This window comes from Mesocricetus auratus, unplaced genomic scaffold (assembly GCF_017639785.1).
Source record: "Mesocricetus auratus isolate SY011 unplaced genomic scaffold, BCM_Maur_2.0 Super-Scaffold_100676, whole genome shotgun sequence".
NCBI classification, from domain to species: Eukaryota; Metazoa; Chordata; class Mammalia; order Rodentia; family Cricetidae; genus Mesocricetus; species Mesocricetus auratus.
In genome coordinates, this window is record NW_024429266.1 from 146,994,693 (window position 1) to 147,018,960 (window position 24,268).

The 24,268-nt window shown below is 52.6% G+C and overlaps 1 protein-coding gene across 22 annotated transcripts in view; it reads right to left on the reverse strand.

Moving 5' to 3' along the window:
- The window catches only part of Dysf (dysferlin), a 200,191-nt gene that overhangs the window by 67,687 nt on the left and 108,236 nt on the right, over positions 1-24,268 (reverse strand). For all 22 annotated transcript variants that reach the window (XM_040737838.1, XM_005071085.4, XM_005071079.4 and 19 more), the window contains 3 exons: positions 9,909-10,002; positions 9,391-9,468; positions 2,223-2,404 (listed from right to left, as the gene is read on the reverse strand). In XM_040737838.1, the coding sequence (XP_040593772.1) occupies positions 2,223-2,404; positions 9,391-9,468; positions 9,909-10,002 (354 nt within the window). The remainder of the gene's footprint in view (positions 1-2,222; positions 2,405-9,390; positions 9,469-9,908; positions 10,003-24,268) is intronic.

Genomic DNA, 24,268 nt, shown 5'->3' on the forward strand with positions numbered 1-24,268 from the left:
CACCCCTAGCTTCCCCATTTTCTCCGATGGGGGGAAAATGTGACCTTGCTTACCCAAGTGAGTCTTACTAAAATGATGTCTTCACCTCCTAAGTCTTGAACCTGGCTTCCTCCTTCACTCCTGCTGCCCACATGACAGGTCCGCCTCCCCTCAGTGACTGAACACCAGTTCTCCTCAGCCTACTTCCATGGCCACCTCTCCCCACCTCAGTCACAGCAGACAGTCGCCCATAGTTCACAAGGTAGTGGGCAAAGCCAGGCCTCACCCAGATGGTGCTGTGGGCATCACATGTCCTCAGCCCAGGAGAGGAGCTGGGAGACAGCCCTGACTGTTCTCACACTATGCTACAGGAGGGCCTCGGCATCTCTAAGCGCCACCCTGGAATGGCTACCAGCTCCAGCACACCCTCCACACTAGCGAGTGGCAATCCAGAACCATCGCTCAGAGTGTAGCCACAGCACTGGGAAGGGTCTGGAGCTTCTCGGGGCTATGTGTGGGCCCCTTAGCTGCAGTTCTACAGAGGGGCAGGGCTGGCTGATTCCCAATGGGCACAACTCCAGCTCAGCCCTGGGGCCACCATTACCCCAAAACAGGCCATCACTCCCCCTTGCCTCCCTTGTCTGGCAAGCTCGAGAGCAGTAGCTTGGAGCAACGTTTCCAGAAGATTCTCCTGAAAGAGTTTCTGGCTGGGTAGCCAAGGACAGGTCAAGTAGGACCTGGCCTGAGCAGGGAGGGTACGGCACATCTCAGAGGACATTTCTAGGAAGAGTTACCATGGCTGGGCGTGGATAAGAAGGCCTGCAAAGAGCTCTGGCCCAGCCTGGGAACCTACCAGCTTGCCTGGCACTAATCCAGTGCCTCCCAGCCCCCTGCCTCCCTTCTCCTTCTGCCCCACAAGTACCAGGACCTGCATTCCTCCTTCCCTTTATGATCCCATGACACTCCATCCCGTTGCTCCCTGTCCTTAACTCGGCTTCCTGTAGAACTCCCAAGTCAGAATCCCCATACCAGGCCCGCGCTACCCACTGTCAGCCTCTGTCATCATCTGGTGGGCGCCTTAGAGAGCATCACTCCCCAACCCCTGGCTGCTGACATATAGTCACGGCAACTCTTACTGGAAACGGCTTCCAGCCCCTCTTTGCCACTGTACCCCGCCCAGACCTGGCCTCTCCACCTAGTCTGCCTTGTCTGGTACCACGTGGCCACCCTTACTTCTGGCCTCTATCCCCCAGCTCCCCTGACCTCTTTCTCTCCGTCCTCCAGCAGGCCCCATATTTGCTAGAATGCCCTTCTATGTTCCCCTCTCACATATGTTTCGGGAATTTTGTCTTCACCCCAACTTCCCTAGATATTTTGCACAGTACTGTCTTATACTGGAGCACAAGCCACCGGAGACTTTTGATTTTGTTTTGTTTATAGGCAAGGTCTCAGGTAGCCCAGGCTGGCTTGAAACTTGATATGTAAACAATGAGGACCTTGAACTCCTGATCCTCCTGCCTCTACCTCCCAAATGCTGGGATTACAGGCATGCGCCACTATGCCTAGATGCCCAGTTCATACAGTAAATCCAGGTCTTTGTGCACACTAAGCAAACACTCCACCAGTTACGCCACATGCGCAACACACCCTGTTGCGGTTACTTAAACAAAATTTAAAACTCAGTTTCTCCATTGGTACAAGTGCATTTCCAGTGTGATTGGCCCACATGAAGCTGGTGGCTCCCCTCCCAGAGAGCACAGCCAGAAGGCATAGCATCACCACAGGATAGTCTGCTGAACAGTACCATGGAAAGGCCCTGCCTGTACCACACGGTACTCCAGACACTCGGTCTCTCCTAGAGGGTTCTCACATGCTGGGTGTCTCAGTTCCCACCTCAGCAGCAAACCTCAGGCAAGAGACCACTCAGCCCAGTACAGAAAGTAACTGATTAATAATTGTGGTGAGAAGGGACAAGGTAGACCTGGAGAGAAGCCAGACCCTCAATCCACAACTCTGTGCCCTTTCTGGATCTCCGTTTGATTAGCCATGTCTGCCAAGGGTCACGGCACAGGTGCCAGCGATCCATTTTGAACCCCTCTAAAACCATTTCAGTGAGCAGTGAGGAGGGGGGCCTGCAGTCCAAGCCTTGGGGAGACGTGACTAAGCCAGGTCCCGACACTCAGAGCATGGCTTGCCCCACCGTCCTGGAAATGGGCAACAAAGTAGCAGGTAGACATACTCACATAGGTGTCGTGGTCATACAGCTCCACCACAATGCTGGGTGGCTGTTCCGCCACACTGGCTGGCTCACCAAAGATCTCGATCTCATAGAAAATGAGGGTTTGATCCCAGGTGGGGTTCAGGGTGTTCTTCTCCACCACCGTCTTCTGGCTCTGATGCAGGAAGGAGACAATGGCATAGGGATCTGTGGAGTGGGTGAGGAAGGAGACAAGACTCAGCAGACGGTTCAGGAGTCACAGGGACACAAAGCCAGAGCATGGCTGTGGCTGCCACTCTGGAATAACAACATTCAGGCCAGATGCCAACTCTGAGGCCAGCTATAGCCACACGGAGATGGAGCCTGATCTTGGCCTTGAACTTTAAACCTTCCCTTTCCCACTCCTATCTGGCCACTGGGGCAAGGTGTGCCAGAAAAAGTGGGTGCCAGTGTGGCTCACTCATTTATCCAACAAGTATTTCCAGAGTGCCTTCTTCATACCATACTAGGAACCGGGCATTGGGAGCTGGAGACACAACTGGAGCAAAATGTAAAAATCAGCAACTAATAACAATTTGAATGAGAGTCTGGAAGAATAAACCAAAGGGCAGGAAGTGTGTTCATGGGAGATCTGGGTTCTTTGAGGAGGGGGAGTAAGGCACAGGGGTTAGGTTCCGGGGGCCCTGAGACAGCCTCAGTAGGACATGACTAGCCCCCTTCTTTAGAAGCTCACCCCAGTTGCCACATAGAGATGCACAACCACTTATGAGGCTACTGCACTGGTACAGGCAGAGACGGCTCAGCCTTAGGTGGATGCAGAGCCAACAGCTGCCAGGCACTGCATGAGCTCCTCACTGGCCCAAAATTCCTGTGACACCTGCCAGCCCCAACGGCCCGGGACCCAGCCAATCATTTTCTCTGCCCTGTCTAAAGGCAAGCTGGTATGATTGGAGCGGATTCCAGAACAGTGGTCCCCAAATGTGAAGGTACCATGGAATCACCTAGAATGTTTTCTCTTGCACACATGATGCAGGAGAGTTAGGTAGGGTCCTTGACTTTCTAGCAAGTTTCAGGCAATGTTGTGGGAAACATTTGGATACCAGTGTGAGGTCTAGGGAATGTGTGCACATCCGGGAGCAGAGTAAAGTGCTTGAGGGAGGATGCTCTCTATCTTCTCCCGAGAGCATGTCAGGTTAGGGCTAGGGTCCCATTCATTCCAAACGGCAGGTGCTTAGGACATATGGATGCTGGCAGCTTGAGCTGGATGTCTAAGAAGACCAAGCACAGGGCCTTAACACAGCTGATGTCTTCAGCCTAGCTCTGTCCCAAATACCAAGTCCCCTGGATGTCTAAGAAGAACAAGCATAAAACCTTAACACAGCTAACGCCTTCAGTCCCAGTTCTATTCCAAATGCCAAGCCCCCAGGCCAGTCCTAGCACAGCCATTAACTTCCCGTGTGACCCTAGAGAGTTCCAGTAGCCTCAGACAATGTGGAACCGTCCAAACAATCCCAGGCCAGGATGAGGAGACAGGGAACCAGGCCAGGTTTCTGGACATAAAGAGACTAAGAGACAAACCAAGACCCCTGCACAGGAGGTGACAAAGGGAGGGGCTGGCACAGGGTGACTGAAGAAGAGATGGGAAGGTAAAGTAAGAGTAGGACTTCCACTTAAGGAAGACAGCAAGGTTCAACTCTGTGACGGCCACTCAAGCTCTAGCTGTAAGGGTGAAGGCATCTACCGCAGAGTCAGAAGCCCTAGGCACCTGTGGCAGAGCCATACTGGGTTAGCTGATGGGCACTGAACCTGAGCCAAGTCTGTTAGTTCAGGAACTGAGGGGCAGAAGAGAGTCATGGAGGGCATCCCCTGTGATGCTGGCTTTGGACCTGACTCTGTGGTTGGAAGAGGGCAATGGGAAGCCCTTAACAGAGAGAAAGAGAGATGCCCCGGGGGAGTGCCTCCCTGGCATGGAACTCCCACATCCATGCACAGGCCCTGGTAGGCTGGCCCAGAGCCCTCTTCCTTCTGCCCCTGGCAAGGCCTGGCGGCGTCTGTGCATTTAATGAAACCGTCTGGCTGTGATACCATCAGCTCCAAGCTCGGCAGAGAACCTCTCCCAGTTCCAGTAAGGGAAGGAGGGCGCGTTCCGATAAATAAAACCATATTAGAGAGCCAGCGAAAAAGCCTCTTTTGTTCCCACCCCCTGTGCTTCCCAATGCTTTATTTTTATAAGCGTGCGGGCCCCAGACCGACCGCGTTTACACAAAGGTCACAATTGCACATTGTAGCGGCCATGCACGTTGTATTGGTGTTGGCAGCACCCCCCCACGCAGGCCTCTGAGCAGGCTGGCTCTTTCCAGCAGCTCCAGCAGCTCAGGCAATGAGCTCAGCGCTGGGGGACAGAGAGGGGGCAGCTTACAAACAAAACTCACCCAGACCCACATGCAGGCACCCCACCCACCCATGGGAGGGAAGGGGACAACAAAAGCATTGTAAAGAACAGGCCTGGAGGCCTTGGGCCTCAGACACTGGGCTACTGTGTGGCCAGGGCCCAGCCTCCACCACCACCCCCGCCCGTCTCCCCACCCCCATCCCTGCAAAAGACATAAGCAGCAAGCAGCAAGGTGGCCAGACGGACTCACAGACACATCCTCTGTCAGGGAAGCAAAGAGCAGGGGTCAGGGAGGTCAGGGGGGAAGGGTTGGATCCCCATGTCCATAGTCCAGCCAGCCTGAGGGCTGCAGGACCCAAACAGCTAAGGCAACCCCCTAGGGGGCATCTTTGGACAGAGCTCTCTGAGGACCACGAGCTGCCTTTGAGAGGCTCCGGACACAGGCCACTTGAAGATGCCACCAGGTTCCCTTACAAGAGATCCAGGGTCCTGGCAGCAAGCTCCAGACAGGACATTTTTTGTATAGGTCCAGAGTTTTGCACCAGGGTGTTGGGCCAGTCCTGCTGTTCGGACCTTCCTGGGGCTCCAGATGATACTTGAGTTGCCATCAAACAGCCAGACTAGAAGCTGTGACTGACAGTAGTACCCTGCCCCCACCCAACCCAACCGCCAGACAGAGAGCTGGACCCAGGAGGCTGAGCTGGCCTGACTCCTAGTCCAGTACTCTATGCCATCCCCATAGGAGAGTGGAATGTACTCCAGAAATCAAAGCAATGTAAGTTCAAACTATGCCACAGCAATATTGTTACTACAAAATCAAGAAAAAGGCCTGAGTACTGCCTGTGATCCCAGTTCTCGGGAGCTAAAGGAAGGAGAGCCGGGAGTTCAAGGCCACCTTTAGCTACATAGTGTATTCCGCACCAGCCTGAGCAACATGAATCCTGTCACAAAAGTAAAATAAAATTAAAAAATAATAAATGAAATTAAAATTTAGGGGGAAAAGTTCAAAATTATCAAACCCAGTGTCAGCAAGCAGTGAGTAAAGTAAGTGTCCTTTTCTATTGGAAGCTACTTAGTGACCCTTCAGAAAGCAGCAGGGAAGGATGCCCAGAAAACATAAAACTGTTTGTAATGTTTTCCTCACATTCCCGGGCATCATCCAAGTTAGCCAAAGACTCTAGGTGCAAGGGTGTCACTATAGGGGCTCTGGTAACACATCACTCACTCAGTACTCATGTGCTAACTGGCTAGCGTGCAGTAGGGTAGCTCGCTGCTGGGGCTGCAGAGATGAAGGAGACTCCAGCCAAGCTCTTCAGTGTGACTCCTGGTGAGAATGGTCGCTACCCAAGTTCATAGACAAAGCGACACCAGTAAGCAGGGAACAGTCGAGTCTTAGGGCCAGTCTCGCCTGACTGCATCCAATAAGCTTCCCCAAGGAGATCCTCATGCCCTGATCCAAGAAAGAAACAAAAGCACTAAGAAGAGCAAGGTGTCCCCACATGCCAGCCATGCACAGGTGAAGCAACTGGCCTGGGTGACAAAAAGAAGGCAGCACCAGAGCCAGGACGCTGCAGTAGGAGAGATGGAGGGCAGATATCAAAGGGCCCAGACCGAGGCTGGCAAATCTGGCTTGAGTCCTGACTCATGCTCCCAGTTCTTGGGAAGGCACTGAGGAGTGCTGAAGCAGGTTAGGCAGCTCCTCCAAGTCATTGTGCATCGTAAAGCTGGGATCCGTTTCCCAGTCTCTTTCCCAGGAACCCTTTCTAAGTGAAGCATTTCACAAGCCTCCGATGCAGTCTGGAAAACCCCTTCCCGTGCCTGATGAGTGGATGTCTGGTCCCCGTCCCCGCCACGGGCGCCAGAGCCAACCTGAACAGAAAGCCTGGATTAGAAGAGGGAGGGCAGCCATCAGAAGCCCCGAGAGCAGAAAGTCCCCAGTGACACCCAAAGCTAGGGGTGACTACAGCACAGAGAAGCTGAGTTTCCACAGACTCCACTGTGACCCGCCCTAGCAGGAACATCTCTCATAACCACATCACTTCAACTTCACTGGACCACAGGGATTTCCTAAGTAGACCCTTCACCTCAGGGGTCACTAAATCGTGTAACATCTGCCCTGTTAGCCATCTCTCCTTAACTGGGTTAGCCAAGGAATATGCCTTTGGGCCCACTGACCTGTGAGGCCCTCGATGAGTCTATATAATAAACATATCTTTATTCCTGTAAGGCAACAGTTCCCAAAGATCCTCTGTGTATGGAGTGGCAGTTGTCAGCAGAACCATGGCTCCATCCAGTATGGAAGCAGTTCTCAGCGAGGGCTGAACAAAGCTTCTGCCCTTCAACAGCATTGATGTACATAGAACTAGGAAGATGTGGATTTGGACTATGTTGGGAGATTGCATGATGCTGCCACTTTGAAGGGTCAGGCAAGACGGAACTAGGAACAGAGCTGATGACAAGTGATGTCTCTGTCCTTTGGAGTCACAGCTTTTAGCTCAGAACAAAGCCTGTACCAGTATCAGAACAGTCAACTGGTCCTAGCTGCATCTTATCCTCTCTGCCCGATCTCTACCACACACATTCAATTCAAGCCCACACCACAGACACCTTCCATGGGTCTAAAGAGTGGATGTGACCACAAGGGTAGGTCCCACTGAGGTACAGTCCTCAGGCCACCTGAACAGCAACCCCCTACAAGTGTCTCCTCCCAAATCCACATCCAGAGACTATTGGTGGGAGCCCAGTGGGGAGCAGAGGGCTGCATGGCCCTGGACGGTGGGGTAGGCAGCTGGAAGATGCTCCTAGCAGTAGCAGTCACAGCTGGGCCCTCCCCAGGCCTCACACATTCCGGCTTCAAACATCAGGTTCCTCAGATACGGCAGCCAGTGGCTGGGCACAGCATTGGGCAGCCAGCCACCCCAGGGTCAGTTCCCGGGGAGAAATCGCTTTGGTTTAGGGTTTGGGAGTGAAAATAAACACTCAGAGTTTTATAGGTTCCCCCATGTTGGCTGCTGTTTTCCTTTCCAGATGCTGCTCAATCGGGTCTTTCATTCAGAAGCCCGTGGCCTCTGAGGAAGCCCTGGGCAGCGCCCTCAAAGCTCCAGGGATGTTTACCTGGGTGGAAAGTATGACATCTCCCAGACCAGTGCCTGCTGACCCTGCTGCACAATCCACATGCCAAGCTCCCGGTTCCCAGGCTACGGTCCTTGAGGAGTCCCTGCCCTTTGGGGTCTGTAACCAGCTCAGTTCACAGAAGACAAACAGCCTTCCACCTTCACACACATACCCTCCACTAAAAGGAAAGAAGGCTGGGCTGGCAATCAGTCCATCTCTACCTTTCTCAGTGTCAGTTCCTAGACACAGCCACTGTAGATGTCTAACTGCCCCCAGCCTGCCAATGTCAATGTGCAAGGAGCCAGCCCCAAAGCCCAGAAGGGAAGTACCCCAGCCATGAATGCTCAGCTGAGTGGGGCTGGAGGGCAGGTCCCTGAGAGCACAGGAACCTGGATGTGAACTCCAGCTTCTGAAAGCAGAGTGAGATTGAGCTTAGAAGGACAGGCACGTGGCTGTACGCTGTGCGGCCATTCTGTCAGCAGAAGGTCGATCTCATGGAAGCCAACCCCCCTTAACCATGGGTAGGCACTTGCAGGGGAACAACTTTGGATTTAATTCCCAACTCTTCACCTGTCAGCTATTTCAACTCAAGCAATTAAGGGAACCTACCTGAGTCTCTATTTCTTTGCCTATAGAATAAGGAGGTGAGACACCTGGCTGTCAGCATCTGCCCAGGTACACAGTGGTGCTCTGTAAATGTCTGTCCTTCAGATGTCCAGAGCTGAGTGTCCAGAGGGAAAACAAGGCACCTCCCTGTGTGAGCACAGGGCCGATGGGAAGACTACAGCAGACAGACCACCACTGAGCCCCACAGTGGATACGGGCACAGAGAAATGTCCTGGAGAGGTGTCGGGCACTAGGGAAGGAGTGACCAACTCAGGTTGGGGGAATCAGAGGACATGTGATCTGGGTCCTGAAGTTGAAATTGAGGATGAAATGCATTCTAGGCTGAGAAGGCCTTAAATGCAAAGGCTGGGCACACGCAGGTGGCTTGCAATGGTGGATCAAAGCTGGTGGTGCTGGGGCTCATGGGTGGTGGGGGCAGGCGGAGATGAAACCGGTGAGAACACAGCTGCTACCCCTCAAAAGGTGTGTCTGATGGGCCAACTATGGCAGGTTTGTCTGTCTGTCAGGGTCTGTGCTTCAAAACAAGGGAATGCGAAGTCCGGTTATGTTTGGGGCTGAGTGGAAAGGAACAAGGAGGGTAGGCAGGAAACCGAGAGACCTGGATAGGTAAGGGAGGAGCAAATGTGCCTCTGAAGCAAAGATGCACAGAACTACACAGCCATGGCTTCCATAAAGGACCCCAGGCCAGGCAGGCAATACAGGCGTTGGGCCTAGGAGTGCCAGGGCCCGGGAGCCGGGTCCAGGATGGAGCAGGCCTCACGGAGCTGGGTCTGAGAGCACTGCAACCACAGAGACCTGGTCTGGGAAAGTAGGGGCCTCACGGAGCTGGGTCTGCACAGAGTGGCCTACACAGAGACAGAGATCTAACAAAGAATGACCCCTGGGAAGAAAAGGACAGTTAGGTCTCACTTGAGGCACAGCTGCCCTGATGAGGAGGAAACATCAGGACCTGGAAACAGTATCCAGCACTCACTGAAGTCAAGACTCAAGGATCCTGCTAGCCACAGCACACACTTGGAGCCCTACCACCAGGAGTTCTGCTCCCCCTTTGTCCACCTACCTGAGAAGGAGTCTTTGTCCATGGCTGGCAGGTCTCGGGCCTGGTACAGGTAACAACGCAGATGGTAGCGGTTCCCATCTTCACTCAGGAGGAAACAGAGATGCCATGTGATAAGTAGGGTTGCTAAGGGCTGGAGCTACAGAAAGATGAGGGTCTGCCCCAGGAAAGGCAGCAGACTCTGGCTGAATATGGAAATGGCAACAGCTGGCAGACAGAGGGAGCCTCTTCCAGTCAGGACATACCCTAGCTCAGAGGCAGCAGCTTGCATCCTTTGAGGCTATCCAAACCCAGGGAGAGAGACAGGAGAGGCAGGAGAGGGACCTGAAGACACACACCCCATCTCCAGCACAGAGACACAGATGTCCACATGTACACAGGGCACAAACCAAAAGTCCTGACTGGACTGGAAGCACACAGTCAGCTCTCTAGCGCCTCAGCATACACACTCCTGACTGTGAAACTGCACTCCAACGGTGATGCCGTGCACACACACTCAGATGTCACCAAGTGTCACTTACAGTCAAAGATGCAGGAGATTGTGGGCCTGTTAACGCCAAAGCTCAGGGTAGAAACGGACATAGAATCTTCACTCCTGTCATCCACCATGCCGCCCTGGGGACACAAGGTTTGTCAGGTCACAGCAGAACACTGACCCTGGATTCCTGCTCCCAATCATCCCTGAGTCTCAGTCCTCCTACTCTGGACACACAGACCTCCAAGCTGGAATCAGCTCTGGGTGTGAGTTCTTCAGGGAGTCATACCTGAGGGTCAGACAAGTGGTTTGCCTCTTCACCTCACACTGGGGCTTGCTGACCTCAACCCAGGCCTGGGCTTCAGGCAGGTCATGCTCCCCACAGCTGTCCTTAACCATCTTAGACAAGGTCTCCCCCTGTTCCGTCCTTGCAAAGGGCCCACACCACACACGCAGGAGGAACACACTCCTCTGCTGTCCTGAGATTTGCACAAAGGCCCTGCTGCAGCTGCACAGGCCCTGATTCTCACCACTGGGCACCTCCCCTATAGACAGGGAGAGCACAGTGACACCCCTCTACTTCCTTTGGCCACAGTCTCAACATGGCTAAAACTGGATCACTTGACTTCTGATGCTGCCTGTCACTAACTGTCCCTGTGACTTCAGGCAAGTACTGTCTGAAGAATCAGTTTTTGTATGTCAGAGATAACTATACAGTGCTCACTCAGCTCAGAAAGCTGCTGTGCCTGTTTAAGATAGACGAGCAGGTCCAGGACACCACCCGGCACACGGTAGGTGCTCAAAGCGTGTGAGCAAGTCCCGAGTTTAAGGACGTAAGGCATAGGCTGTGGGATGGATGCCAGAAGCTATTCAGTGTGTATGTAGCTAGACTGGGGGTGACAGTCATATATATATATATATATATATATATATTCCTATTTGTTCAGGATCACTCCAGGAGTAGCTTAGTCGGCAAAGTGCTTGCCTCACATGCATGAAGATGTGAATTTACCATTAGAGCCCGTGTAAAAATGCCAAACGTGGTAGCCCGCACCTGTGATCCCAATGCTGGGGAGGCAGAGGCAGAGACAGGCAGCCTAACCTACAAGGTATGCGGCTCCTGAGGAACACCCCCTGAGGTTGATTCCAGACTACACATATACACACACACTACACCACACCACACACACCACTCCCTCTCATACCACACACCACCCCAACACACATACCACATACATACACCTCTCCACACACAACACACACACCACCCCAACATGCCACACACACACATACACACATGCCACACCACATACACATACATATACAACACACACCATTAACACACATACATGCACATGCATATAGACATACTTACATACATACATATATACACACAGAAGACCCCAGTTACATCTAGGATCCTGCCTCCCAGGCAGGTAGGGATTCCAGGAATCCTGGGGTCTCCTCAGGAGAAACAAAGCACTTGGCCTGTGCCCTGCCACACTGGTACCCTGTTTCCAGAATAGGCATAGAGTCCCGAGTTTGATGGCTGTAGAGCTCCCCTCCCAGCTTCAGGGTATCTGGGCTTTGGGAGACCAGTGCAGGAGCAAGCCTTAAGGGGTGTAGCAAAAATACAGCCACAAGTCACAAGGACTCAAGAAAAGCAGGTGAGGACGCTGGAAGTGGGGTTTCACAGCCCCTAGGCATACAGTCCACTCCATACATGCACCACACACAAGCACACGCACGCACCACACACCACACACACACACAAACTGGAAGTGGGGTTTCACAGCCCCTAGGCATACAGTCCACTCCATACATGCACCACACACATGCACATGTGTGCGCGCGCGCGCGCACACACACACACACACACACACACACACACACACACACACACGCTCGTACACACACACCTTGATGCTCCTACCACTGATGAAGTGGGGAGGGGATGAACTCCAGCCCCTTGTCCTCAGCCTGGCCTCACACGGCTGTCCTACAAGCAGGCAGTGTACTAGGTGAGCACGTGCAGTTGTGTGGGAAGTTGCCCACCTCACAGGATCCACAAGGCAGTACTCTGCTGAGCTACCAGAACGCACACACTTTGATCCCCCCACCCCCCCACAGTGCCTCTCTCTGGAAGCACTTTTGGGTCCATAGGCACGCACTGGGCCTGAAGCCTGAGATGAGAAGAGGTACTCCCCTCCCTGGGATTCCACCGGGGCTGGGCCAGGTGTCCCAGGCCTGGCTCGGGGCCTATTAGAATTTCTCTTGTAGTGTCCTACATGGGGCCTGGGTTCCTTGACCTGTCCTGCCTCCTAAGGAGGGCTTATCCATCCCACAAGGTCCCTAGGGTCCTCCAGCCATCCCCATCTGATCTGGGACCAGCGTGGCCCTACCTTTCACCTCTCCTGTGTCAGGGTGTGGGCAGGCATTAGCGGGGAAAGCATTTCAGGAGGCAGAGTGGATACATGCCTAGCACAGGCACAGAGGGACAACCCAGAGCCCAGTCTGGTTATGACTCACCAGCTTGGCAGTCTCCCCCCCCACACACACTCACATACACAAACACATGAGAGAGAGAAAGAGTCTTCCCCTCCCCACACACACACTCACATACACAAACACATGAGAGAGAGAAAGAGTCTCCCCCTCCCCACACACACACTCACACACACAAACACATGAGAGAGAGAAAGAGTCTTCCCCCTCCCCACACACACACTCACATACACAAACACATGAGAGAGAGTCTCCCCCCCACACACACTCACATACACAAACACATGAGAGAGAGTCTCCCCCCCCACACACACTCACATACACAAACACATGAGAGAGAGTCTCCCCCCACACACACACTCACACACACAAACACATGAGAGAGAGAAAGAGTCTTCCCCCCCACACACACACACTCACATACACAAACACATGAGAGAGAGAAAGAGTCTCCCCCTCCCCACACACACACTCACACACAAACACATGAGAGAGAGAAAGAGTCTTCCCCCTCCCCACACACACACTCACATACACAAACACATGAGAGAGAGTCTCCCCCCCCACACACACTCACACACACAAACACATGAGAGAGAGAAAGAGTCTCCCCCTCCCCACACACACTCACATACACAAACACATGAGAGAGAGTCTCCCCCCCCACACACACTCACACACACAAACACATGAGAGAGAGAAAGAGTCTTCCCCCTCCCCACACACACTCACACACACAAACACACGAGAGAGAGAAAGAGTCTCCCCCCTCCCCACACACACACTCACACACACAAACACATGAGAGAGAGAGTCTCCCCCCACACACACTCACATACACAAACACATGAGAGAGAGTCTCCCCCCCACACACACACACTCACACACAAACACATGAGAGAGAGAAAGAGTCTCCCCCTCCCCACACACACACTCACACACACAAACACATGAGAGAGAGAAAGAGTCTTCCCCCTCCCACACACACACTCACATACACAAACACATGAGAGAGAGTCTCCCCCCACACACACTCACACACACAAACACATGAGAGAGAGAAAGAGTCTCCCCCCTCCCACACACACTCACATACACAAACACATGAGAGAGAGAAAGAGTCTCCCCCCCCACACACACACTCACATACACAAACACATGAGAGAGAGAAAGAGTCTCCCCCTCCCCACACACACACTCACACACACAAACACATGAGAGAGAGAAAGAGTCTTCCCCCTCCCCACACACACACTCACATACACAAACACATGAGAGAGAGTCTCCCCCCACACACACTCACATACACAAACACATGAGAGAGAGTCTCCCCCCACACACACTCACACACACAAACACATGAGAGAGAGAAAGAGTCTCCCCCTCCCCACACACACTCACATACACAAACACATGAGAGAGAGAAAGAGTCTCCCCCCCCACACACACACTCACATACACAAACACATGAGAGAGAGAAAGAGTCTCCCCTCCCCACACACACACTCACACACACAAACACATGAGAGAGAGAAAGAGTCTTCCCCCTCCCCACACACACACTCACATACACAAACACATGAGAGAGAGTCTCCCCCCACACACACTCACATACACAAACACTTGAGAGAGAGTCTCCCCCCCCACACACACTCACATACACAAACACATGAGAGAGAGTCTCCCCCCCCACACACACTCACACACACAAACACATGAGAGAGAGAAAGAGTCTTCCCCCACACACACACACACTCACATACACAAACACATGAGAGAGAGAAAGAGTCTTCCCCCTCCCCACACACACACTCACACACACAAACACATGAGAGAGAGAAAGAGTCTTCCCCCTCCCCACACACACACTCACATACACAAACACATGAGAGAGAGAAAGAGTCTCCCCCTCCCCACACACACACTCACACACACAAACACATGAGAGAGAGAAAGAGTCTTCCCCCTCCCCACACACACACTCACATACACAAACACATGAGAGAGAGAAAGAGTCTTCCCCCTCCCACACACACACTCACATACACAAACACATGAGAGAGAGAAAGAGTCTCCCCTCCCCACACACACACTCACACACACAAACACATGAGAGAGAGAAAGAGTCTTCCCCTCCCCACACACACACTCACATACACAAACACATGAGAGAGAGAAAGAGTCTTCCCCCTCCCCACACACACACTCACATACACAAACACATGAGAGAGAGAGTCTCCCCCCCCCACACACACTCACATACACAAACACATGAGAGAGAGAAAGAGTCTTCCCCCCACACACACACTCACATACACAAACACATGAGAGAGAGAAAGAGTCTTCCCCCTCCCCACACACACACTCACATACACAAACACATGAGAGAGAGAGTCTCCCCCCCACACACACTCACATACACAAACACATGAGAGAGAGAAAGAGTCTCCCCCCCCCACACACACACTCACACACAAACACATGAGAGAGAGAAAGAGTCTCCCCCCCACACACACACACTCACATACACAAACACATGAGAGAGAGAAAGAGTCTTCCCCCTCCCCACACACACACTCACACACACAAACACATGAGAGAGAGAAAGAGTCTTCCCCCTCACACACACACTCACACACATGAGAGAGAGAAAGAGTCTCCCCCCACACACACACACTCACATACACAAACACATGAGAGAGAGAAAGAGTCTTCCCCCTCCCCACACACACACTCACACACACAAACACATGAGAGAGAGAAAGAGTCTTCCCCCTCACACACACACTCACACACATGAGAGAGAGAAAGAGTCTCCCCCACACACACACACTCACATACACAAACACATGAGAGAGAGAAAGAGTCTTCCCCCTCCCCACACACACTCACATACACAAACACATGAGAGAGAGAAAGAGTCTCCCCCCTCCCCACACACACACTCACACACAAACACATGAGAGAGAGAAAGAGTCTTCCCCCCCACACACACACTCACATACACAAACACATGAGAGAGAGAAAGAGTCTTCCCCCTCCCCACACACACACTCACACACAAACACACGAGAGAGAGTCTCCCCCTCCCCACACACACACTCACACACATGAAAGAAAGAGTCTCCCCCCTCCCCACACACACTCACACACATGAGAGAGAGAGTCTCCCCCCTCCCCACATACACTCACACAGACATGAGAGAGTCTCTCCCCTCCCCACACACAAACACATGAGAGAGAGAAAGAGGGAGACTCAGTATCTTTACATCCCATGGCCACTGGTCCTCCCAGGGGGTCTGGACATCACCCTAAACAGATCCCCATTAGTGTCTGAGAACATAGGGGAGCCGCCCTCCCTACTGGACTTCAGTAGGCACCGAATTGGGCCTTTAGACTAACAACATCCTGCACTAGCACCCCACTCATGTTCAAACAGCAGGGACACCCTGAGACCCCTTTCTCACCCCACAGCCACCACTCAAGCAGGCATCATCACCTCTCAAAAGGACCAGGGACATCCACTCTGAAACACGCTTTCACAGCACCCTCATATACCCTAAAGGGAGCTCACAGACCTCAAACAGCTTTTCTCACTGGTGTGTGATATGCTGGCTTTATACCAAATGTTCTGATCAAGCCCAGTGTTGGATCCAGGTACCACAACAACCAGGCACCTCCAACAGTGCTTGACACAGCGAGGCTCAGAGACATTCACCGAGTCAGTGGCTCTAGCCCAGGACAAGGCTTGCCCTCTCCTGAAAATCACCTTTCTCCAGAGGGAAGACTGGAGCTAAAGCAATTCTCAGGGCCAAACTGAGGGAAGGAATCCAAAGAGATGCCATCTGTGAGGGGAGGTGTGGCAGTGCTGGTACCAGTCAGCCAATCGGCAACACCCTGCCTTCACCATCATCTCTTGGTAGTACCCAAATCCAGTGACCATCCCCAGAGCTGGACCCCAGGAACTTTCAAGTCAGAAGACAGAAACCATGGCAAGGCCCCGGCTTCTAGGTGATGATGCTCAGTGAGGGCCACGCCCAGGCCATGCGCAGTTACGGTAAGACAGGAGGACAAGCCCTCTGCCTGCAGTTCCCAGAGCGGACTGAGAAAAGACGGTTGGCATGGCTGACGGCGAGTTCCTGGGATCCTGGCTCTCATCTGTGAGAAATGCTGAGAGTTTAACTTGGGTCTTGAGAACACTCTGCCCTGGGTTATCCCCGGTGGTGAGGCCACTGGTGTCCTGAATGTGTCACCTAGCTAGATATCAGTACAACTTAGTTATGACTGCCAAAACATCTCCAGACACTGTCATGTGTCACCCAAGGGAGGGCCAGTAACCCTCATTTAGAAACATCGGTTAAACAAAGTTAAACCAGATGGCATACCCACAGCCCTCAGTAGTCACCTGGCATTCAGTGTCTGTTTAACACGGTCACTTCTCCAACCCTGTGTGAAGCAATTCCTCACCCAAACCTCCACTCCCTCCTCTAGTTTTCTCAAATGCTTTCACCATCTTCTTCCTTCTGCTACAGGGTCTTTGCCCTGCCTGATCTTCCCCTCTGCACATCCTCTCTGCTCTACCAACTTAACGTCTTCCTTCATTGTAGTCATTGTAGAAGCACGGGCACCCTCCCCGCCTCCCCAGTTGTCCTCTGAGGGGACTCGGGCAAGGCAAGGCATGCACAGACAGCCTTGATATCACACCTCCTCAGCCACACACCTGGCCCAGAGCCAGCTCCACTGGAAACCCCCACACGCCCTTGCCTTGGGCAGTATGGGCAGAGCAGAGACCAAAATCCCAGGCAGGAGGTAATATCGTGTGGCTAGCAGTGTCCCCTCACCTCAGGAGGCCAGGGTCTGAATGCCACAGGAGGAACCTCCAGGATGCCTTTGTAACCAACAGGCTGCTCTGTATGTTGGAAGGGCAGAGGGGGACTTTTGGGATGTCCCTTTTGGAAAGGCTTCCTGGAATAGGTACTGAGTAATCAAAGGTGGCAGCATTGAAGAGGGGGGAGGAGCTGGGGAGGGGGTGCCTCGTGGGGTCCTGTAAATAGCCAGCTTCACAGGATGCCACTGCTGGGGTCTCTGCCCATCTGCCCCACGCACCCATTCCTGCCCAGCCCTGTTGGCCTAGGGCATTGGGTTTCCCACAGTCACATTCTTCACTCCATAGCTCATGCGGAGACTCCCAGGCTAGGGTTGGCAGCCATGCTGTCTGTGGCCACACACTGTGTCCTAGGGCAAGCTGTGTACGGGATCCTATGGCTCCCTCTGGGGGGACTGGGCGGCCTCCAACCCACTGCTGCCCGGCAGGAGGCCATGGATCCCTGGAGGAGCCTGAGGCAGTAAGAAGGAGAAACTGGGCCTCAGAGATGCTATGGAGTCTTCCCCGCTTCCTGCCCCCCCCACATGTACCTCTAGATAAAGCCAAGCCTTATTGGGCCTGCCCAAGGCTGACCTCCAAGGCCTTCAGCCAAAAGGAGGTAGGCAGGCTCTGGGGGAGACATGCCTACAAAAAGGACTCCTCCCTTATCCAGATGAGATGGAGACCTAGAAAAGACTCAGCAGCACGCTTGAGGTCCCTTCAGAGCCACACACCACCTTGCTCCAGCCTCAGAAAGGAGCCCTGAGTGACCCATATCCCTGAAGACTTCATCAGCTCCCACGTGGAGAGGTGGGAGGGAGATAGCGAGGAGAGCCAGAGTTAGGCAGAGCAATCACAAGCTTGGAAGGCAGGGACAGAGCCTCAGATGCCACACTATGGCTGCAAGTGAGGAATCAGCAAGGCCTCAGAGCTTGTTGGGACCAACAGGGAGACCTCAGGAATCTTCCCTGCATCAGCTGGGTCAAGCAGAGAGGTCTAGCCTAGCACAGGTGGCTACTCTCTTCCTCCTTCCAGGGAAGACCACGCCCACCACAGGACATGAGGAAGAACTAAGAAGAGCCTGGTACTGCTGGGAAGGGCCCTACTAACAGGAACAAAGCATCACTCAGCCCTCTGTTCATGCAAATAGGACCAGAGACCCCAAAGTGGAATGTGCCGGAGCTGTTCCACATCCACAATTTCAGACTAAGGATTTTGCAAGGCAGTTATTAGACAGAAGAAACTCTACACTTACAACTCAAAACATTGATATTTCAAATCAGAGGTGGTGGTGCATGCCCGTAGCACTGCCGCTTGGGAACCCGGGACATGAGAGAGCAGGAGTTCTAAAGCAGCCTAAGTTACAGTGCGAGGTCTAGGCTAGACAAAGTTATCACGAGACTCTGAGCAAAAGACCGAAGAAACAAAGAAAGAAAGGAAGCCTGCACACAACTGGGAATTTCCCCCACAGAAATCGGCACGTGCCAAGTCTGAACTGGGGAGTCTGGCTTGGCTTTTTGTGGAGAGCTAGTTTCCGATGACCCTCCGGATTGTCACCATCTTCACTCTCTCCTCATCACCAGCTTTGCAGGGAGTAACGTGGTGACATGGGACAGAGTTGTCCTTGGTTCACATCTGAAGCCAGTTCAACTAAAAACGAGTTCTCTTCAAAATGGGTTCCTAGGCTGGGCGTTGGTGGCGCATGCCTTTAATCCCAGCACTCGGGAGGCAGAGGCAGGCGGATCTCTGTGAGTTCGAGGCCAGCCTGGTCTACAGAGCGAGTGCCAGGACAGCCTCCAAAACAATACAGAGAAACCCTGTCTCGAAAAATCAAAAAAAAAAAGGGGGGGGGTTCCTAATAGAGCCTGCCTCCTAGGTCTGATTAGACAACGCCATCTATAAACAGTCGGCGGCCACGGGTGGTATATGGCCTGTGGTGTGTATCCTAGAACAGGGCATGAGGAGCATCCACAAGCAGCCAGGGAGTCCATGCCTTCACCACTGAGGACTGTGCAGTGTCTGTCACAGAAGCAATGCCCACCAAGGCACAATGCACTGACAGGCCATCCAGGAGTGACCCTGGCTATGTGCCAACAGAGGTTTATTTGTCATAACAGGCCAGGGGTCAGATTGACCTGTGGCACACAGTATGTTAACCCTGCTCTATGAAGGGTTTTTGGTTTTGCTGTGTCATTATCTTCCCTGGCCGACAGGTGAGAATACCAAGACAGTTTGTCTCTTCCTGCAGTTAAACAGTGAATTCACTAAGAAGGCCAGGGTCTCTTTTCCAGAAGCCATCAGAGTTCAGAGCACCCAAGCAAAGTCCTGGAGTGGCTACAGAGTGCTGAGTGCCAGCCTAGGGCCAGAAGAAGTCATACCCAGACCCAGGGCACTGCCCTGGCTGCCACCCCTTATACAGAAACCCCACATCAAGACAGCAAGCCAGACCATGGCATGAAAGCCCTTTAAAAGAGGGAGTGGACTGGAGACCTCCCTTCCCAATCAGGTCTTAAGTGGAATAGCAGGCGAGGGTGCCACCCCATTTAATTTGCAGCTGGAACCAGGGTTTGGAATCAGCCGCTAAAGTCTTTACTAAAGTCTTTACCGCCTGAGAGCTCTATGGAGCTAGGGGCACCAGGCAACCTGGACAGCACACAGTGCCACGTGTGGGCTGAGAATTTCAACAACTGTCTGTCCCACTTTGCCCTGATTCTTCATGCCTGGTTTCTTAGAATGACTGGTAATAATGTCCTAGGCCAGATTAAAAGAAAACTAGGATGCAGGATCATTGACACTTGAGTGTGGTATCATATGTAGGTGTGGTGATGTATTATTTATGATTTATTAAAACTTGACTGAGGACTCATGAGTCCTGGGATTAAAGGTGTGAGCTCTAATTCTCCTAGGTTCTGGCTCCTGGGATTAAAGGTGTGTGCCTGGCTTCTATGACTTGTGACTGACTTTGCTTTCTGAATCCTCAGTCAAGCTTTAAAAATCATAAATAATATATCACTACATTTAGGGGTCCCAGCTGTTTTCAGGTACACGCCCTCAGGGCCTCAACATCTTAAAACCCAAGTTGGAATGAGACACATACATTTAGGGGAAGTAATCAAACTGTCCTCCCTAGCGGGAGACTAGGAGGGATGGGAGATCTCTGTTAGAATGGTGCACCAGCCCTCAGGCTCCAGCTCTAAACACCAGGTAGGGAACAAGCGATGATTTCAGATGGTTAAGAGCCCATATGATCTGGGGATGGAACTGACCAGTAGAGTACTTGCCTGACATGCACAAAGCCCTGGATTCAATCCCCAACACTGTGTAAAACCGTAAGGGACAATGGTGCACACCTGTCATTCCAGCACCAGGGAGGTGGGGAAGACCAGAAGTTCAAGGTCATCCTCGGCTACATAGTGAGATCAGGCCTGGTCTACAGAGTGAGTTCCAGGAGAGCCTCCAAAACAATACAGAGAAACTCTGTCTCAAAAAACCAAAAAAAAAAAAAAAAAGTAAGAAAAGAATCTGAGGACAGACATACCAAGTGGCCCTCCAATAAATCAGTCACCCCTAGTCATGGACCATAGCTACCCAGGAGGCAAATCCCTGAAGGATGCCTTACTCAAGGAGAACAGATCTGGGAACTGGGCTTGGGTACCAAGCACACAGCATGACTTCATCCAGGTCTAGAGATGGCCCCATCCTAGCCAAGCCATGTGGGACCTCATTTCCAGCCCGCTCAAGTCTTGAGTTAGTTCACACTGGCACGGGCCTTCCCTTGACTCCCTTCCCAGCCCTTCCAACTCACAACTGCCCTTCCCGGACAATGGCCCAGGGTCTCTAAGGGTTCTCACTACTTTGGTCTCAGTAGTAGGCCTGCTGTAGGCTTCCCAGGTAGCAGTTTCTCTGGGTGGAGAGATGCATTCCTCACATCTGGTCAACCTAAGGAACTGGCTGCCTGTCTGAAATGCAGGGAGCAAGGATAACCAAGGATGCTGGCCAAGTGCCATCTTCCTGACACTTCAAATCTTCTCTCCCTAGGGCCACCCCCAAAGAACTCTGGGTGTGGCAGAAGAGACACTCTGCCCTAGTGAAAGAGAGGGTGAAAGTAGCCGTTGGTGGCCTAGCCAAGAGTCAGAAAGTGCCTGAGGAGAAAGAAGAGGGCAACTACCCTAGGTTCTAGGATAGACACAGATCTATTTCTTCTGTGGTAACGTTCAGAGCCCAAAGAATGATCTGCAGGGACAGTGACATCATTACCCTATAGCTGCATCACCCAGTATGGCAGGAACTGCATTTTCTTATTCTGATTACTTTAGAAAAGAATTTAAAGAGTCATATGTAGATAGAGGCTAGGTTCAGCACCTCAGCTGCCCCCAGCTGTAAAATGGGCTAATGTCAGCATCCAGTCTTCCAGGATCACTGTGGGATACAGGGCAACATGTAAACCTATCTGTCTGATTTGTGGCACATGGTTAAAAAGATTAAGTAATTCTCTCTTGGGGACTTGGATGCTCTAGAGGAGTAGATAATGCCAGAGGCCTGACACCAGAATTTAACTATCACACAGACACACATACACAAGCATCAGCTGTGCCAAAGGGCAACACACACACACACACACACACACACACACACACACACACACACACACACACACACGGGAGGGAAGGAGAGAGGGAGGGAGGGAGGGAGGGAGGGAGGGAGGGAGGGAGGGAGGGAGGGAGGAAGGGAGGGAGGGAGAAAGAAAGGCATCCAACTTTCCAAGGCTCCTGCAGCTCCAAAGCTCACATACACCTTTGAACACAAAGTCTTTCTCAGCTCTAGAAGACACCAAGGCCGCCAGCACTCACTTCAGGCCTGTCTCCTCCCTCCCTTCCCCCTGGCCAGGCTGCCTCAGCAGCTGGGGAAGCCTTGCCCCTCTAGCAAGGCCAACTGCAGAGGCAGGGCTTGGAAAAATCCTCGTGCCTGGAGGGCAGGCCTAGGGCAAGGGCGACAGGACAGATTCCGTGAGCTCATCCCCAGAAGCCGTCACTAGAGTTCCCAAAGAGGCTGGTGGCGTCAGGAGGGGGTGACTGGGTGGGAGTCGGGCGGTGGTGGCTGTGGCGGCAGCAAGGGGTGTGGGGTAAGGAGGAGGCTGATGGAACTCGCTATAATAGCGGCTTTGTACTCCGATTCCCAGCTCCCTGGGAACGCCAGGAAGATTATGAAACCCTGTGTCTTTGGGAATGCCAGGATATTAGCTGGAAAAAGAATAATACGAAAATAAAATAATGCGCGGGATGGAGACAGCAGACGCTTAGCAGACTGAGCCAGGGCCTCCCGCTCTGAGGAGGGAGCCAGGCTTGGCCCCTGCTGCTGGTGCTAACGAGCAGACAGGGCCTGCCTTCCAAGGAGACGATTTCCAGAGGGTGCTGGCAGGCCAGGGGAGGGGTGGCAGGAGGCAAGGCATAGCCAGGCCTAGTCCTGGGGCCCAGACATTCAAACCTCTCAGATTCCCAGGAGGTTCCTCTGACCCCACCCACAGACATTCCCTGGCTCTTTCAAGGTCTCTCTCTATAACCTCCTCCAAGCTTCCCCCCCCTCAGCATGGTCACTCTGGAATAACTATAGAATAGCAAAGATATAGAAGGCAGCAGGTTTCTTCACAGTCACACATGAAAATCTCTGTTCCACCCTAAATCACAGAGGAGTTCTCCCATGGACCAAGCCTCTAGCATCAGATCTGCCAAAGGGCAGACCAAGCTATCTTATCTTGCCTCCATCCGTGACATTGGTCATACACCCAGCCTGTCTCAGAAAAGCATCTAGACGGAGGCCAATGCACTCTTTCTTCTGTCCTCCACACTCATGGATGGCCCTGGAGGCAGAAGCAGCAGCAGCAGCAGCAGCTTGTTACTTAGGAAGGACCTTGTTAGCTGTAGAGATTCGTGAGCCCCACCCGGACACTGCATCAGAGCCAGCATTGTAACAGGTCCTTAGCTGACTTCTCTGCTCCTTAGCCTACACAGTCGCTGCTAATCCTTCCAGAGATGCTAAGATGAGGTCTCTTCCAAGTGATGTAACAGAGTCCCAGAGGCATGGGAGGCAGAAGCAAGATCCAGAGCACCCGAGAAGCCTGTCACCCATCACACTTACACCAGGTGCGGGTCAGGACACCAGGGATCAGTTGTGGGTTCCTAGTAACAGAGCACTTGGCAATCTGTCCTGTGATACAGAACGAGTCCCAATCCCTGGGCTATGACACCAGAATGTTCCAGTACAAGGCCAATAAGCTCAGAGATGGAAGCAGGTGAAGTTGACTGTAAAAATGAAGTATGGTACGGGGACACGTAGGATGGGATCGTGTGTCTGCACTGGGGCTGAGGGGATTCCCTTTACTCAGTTACAAAATGATCCAGACAGTTACTATCAAAAAGGATAAAAGCTCCTCCCAGAAACTGAACTCCTAAGGGTACTACAGAAGCCTAGGGGATCCACCCTAGCAGTCACAGATATTCTCCCTCAGGCAATCGTGTTCTGCAAGGATACAGAGGGCTTCCTGAGGCTGGTTTCTTCCTTGTATCATGAGCTAATCACAAATGAGTAAAACTCCATCAACCCTCCCATGTCTGCCAACTTGACATTTGACTTCAGTGAACCCCCATGACATGCTTTCCCACAAACAGCAGCTACTCCAGTGTCTCTGGGAAATTTCATCATCACCACACCCCATTCCCGTGTCTTTACATTGAGAGTCGTGGGCCACATCTCCTAGCCTTGCTTGTCTTCCTTCTCCAAGTCCCACCCTGTTCTAGCACCTACCTTTATCCATGCGTTTCTGGGCACCTCTGGACATATGCCCTGCCCCTCCCAGCTGACACTCAACCCCAGCTCATCCTGCTTCCCCTGCCCTGGCCACCTGGCAGGCTGCCACTAGATCTGCTTTCCTCACACAGCTACACTGAATGTCAGACTAGCCAGAGTCAACAGTGAACTCAGCAACTCTGGGCTCACTCTGTGGCTTAGCCCTCTTGGCTCCCTTACCATCTACATTGCTG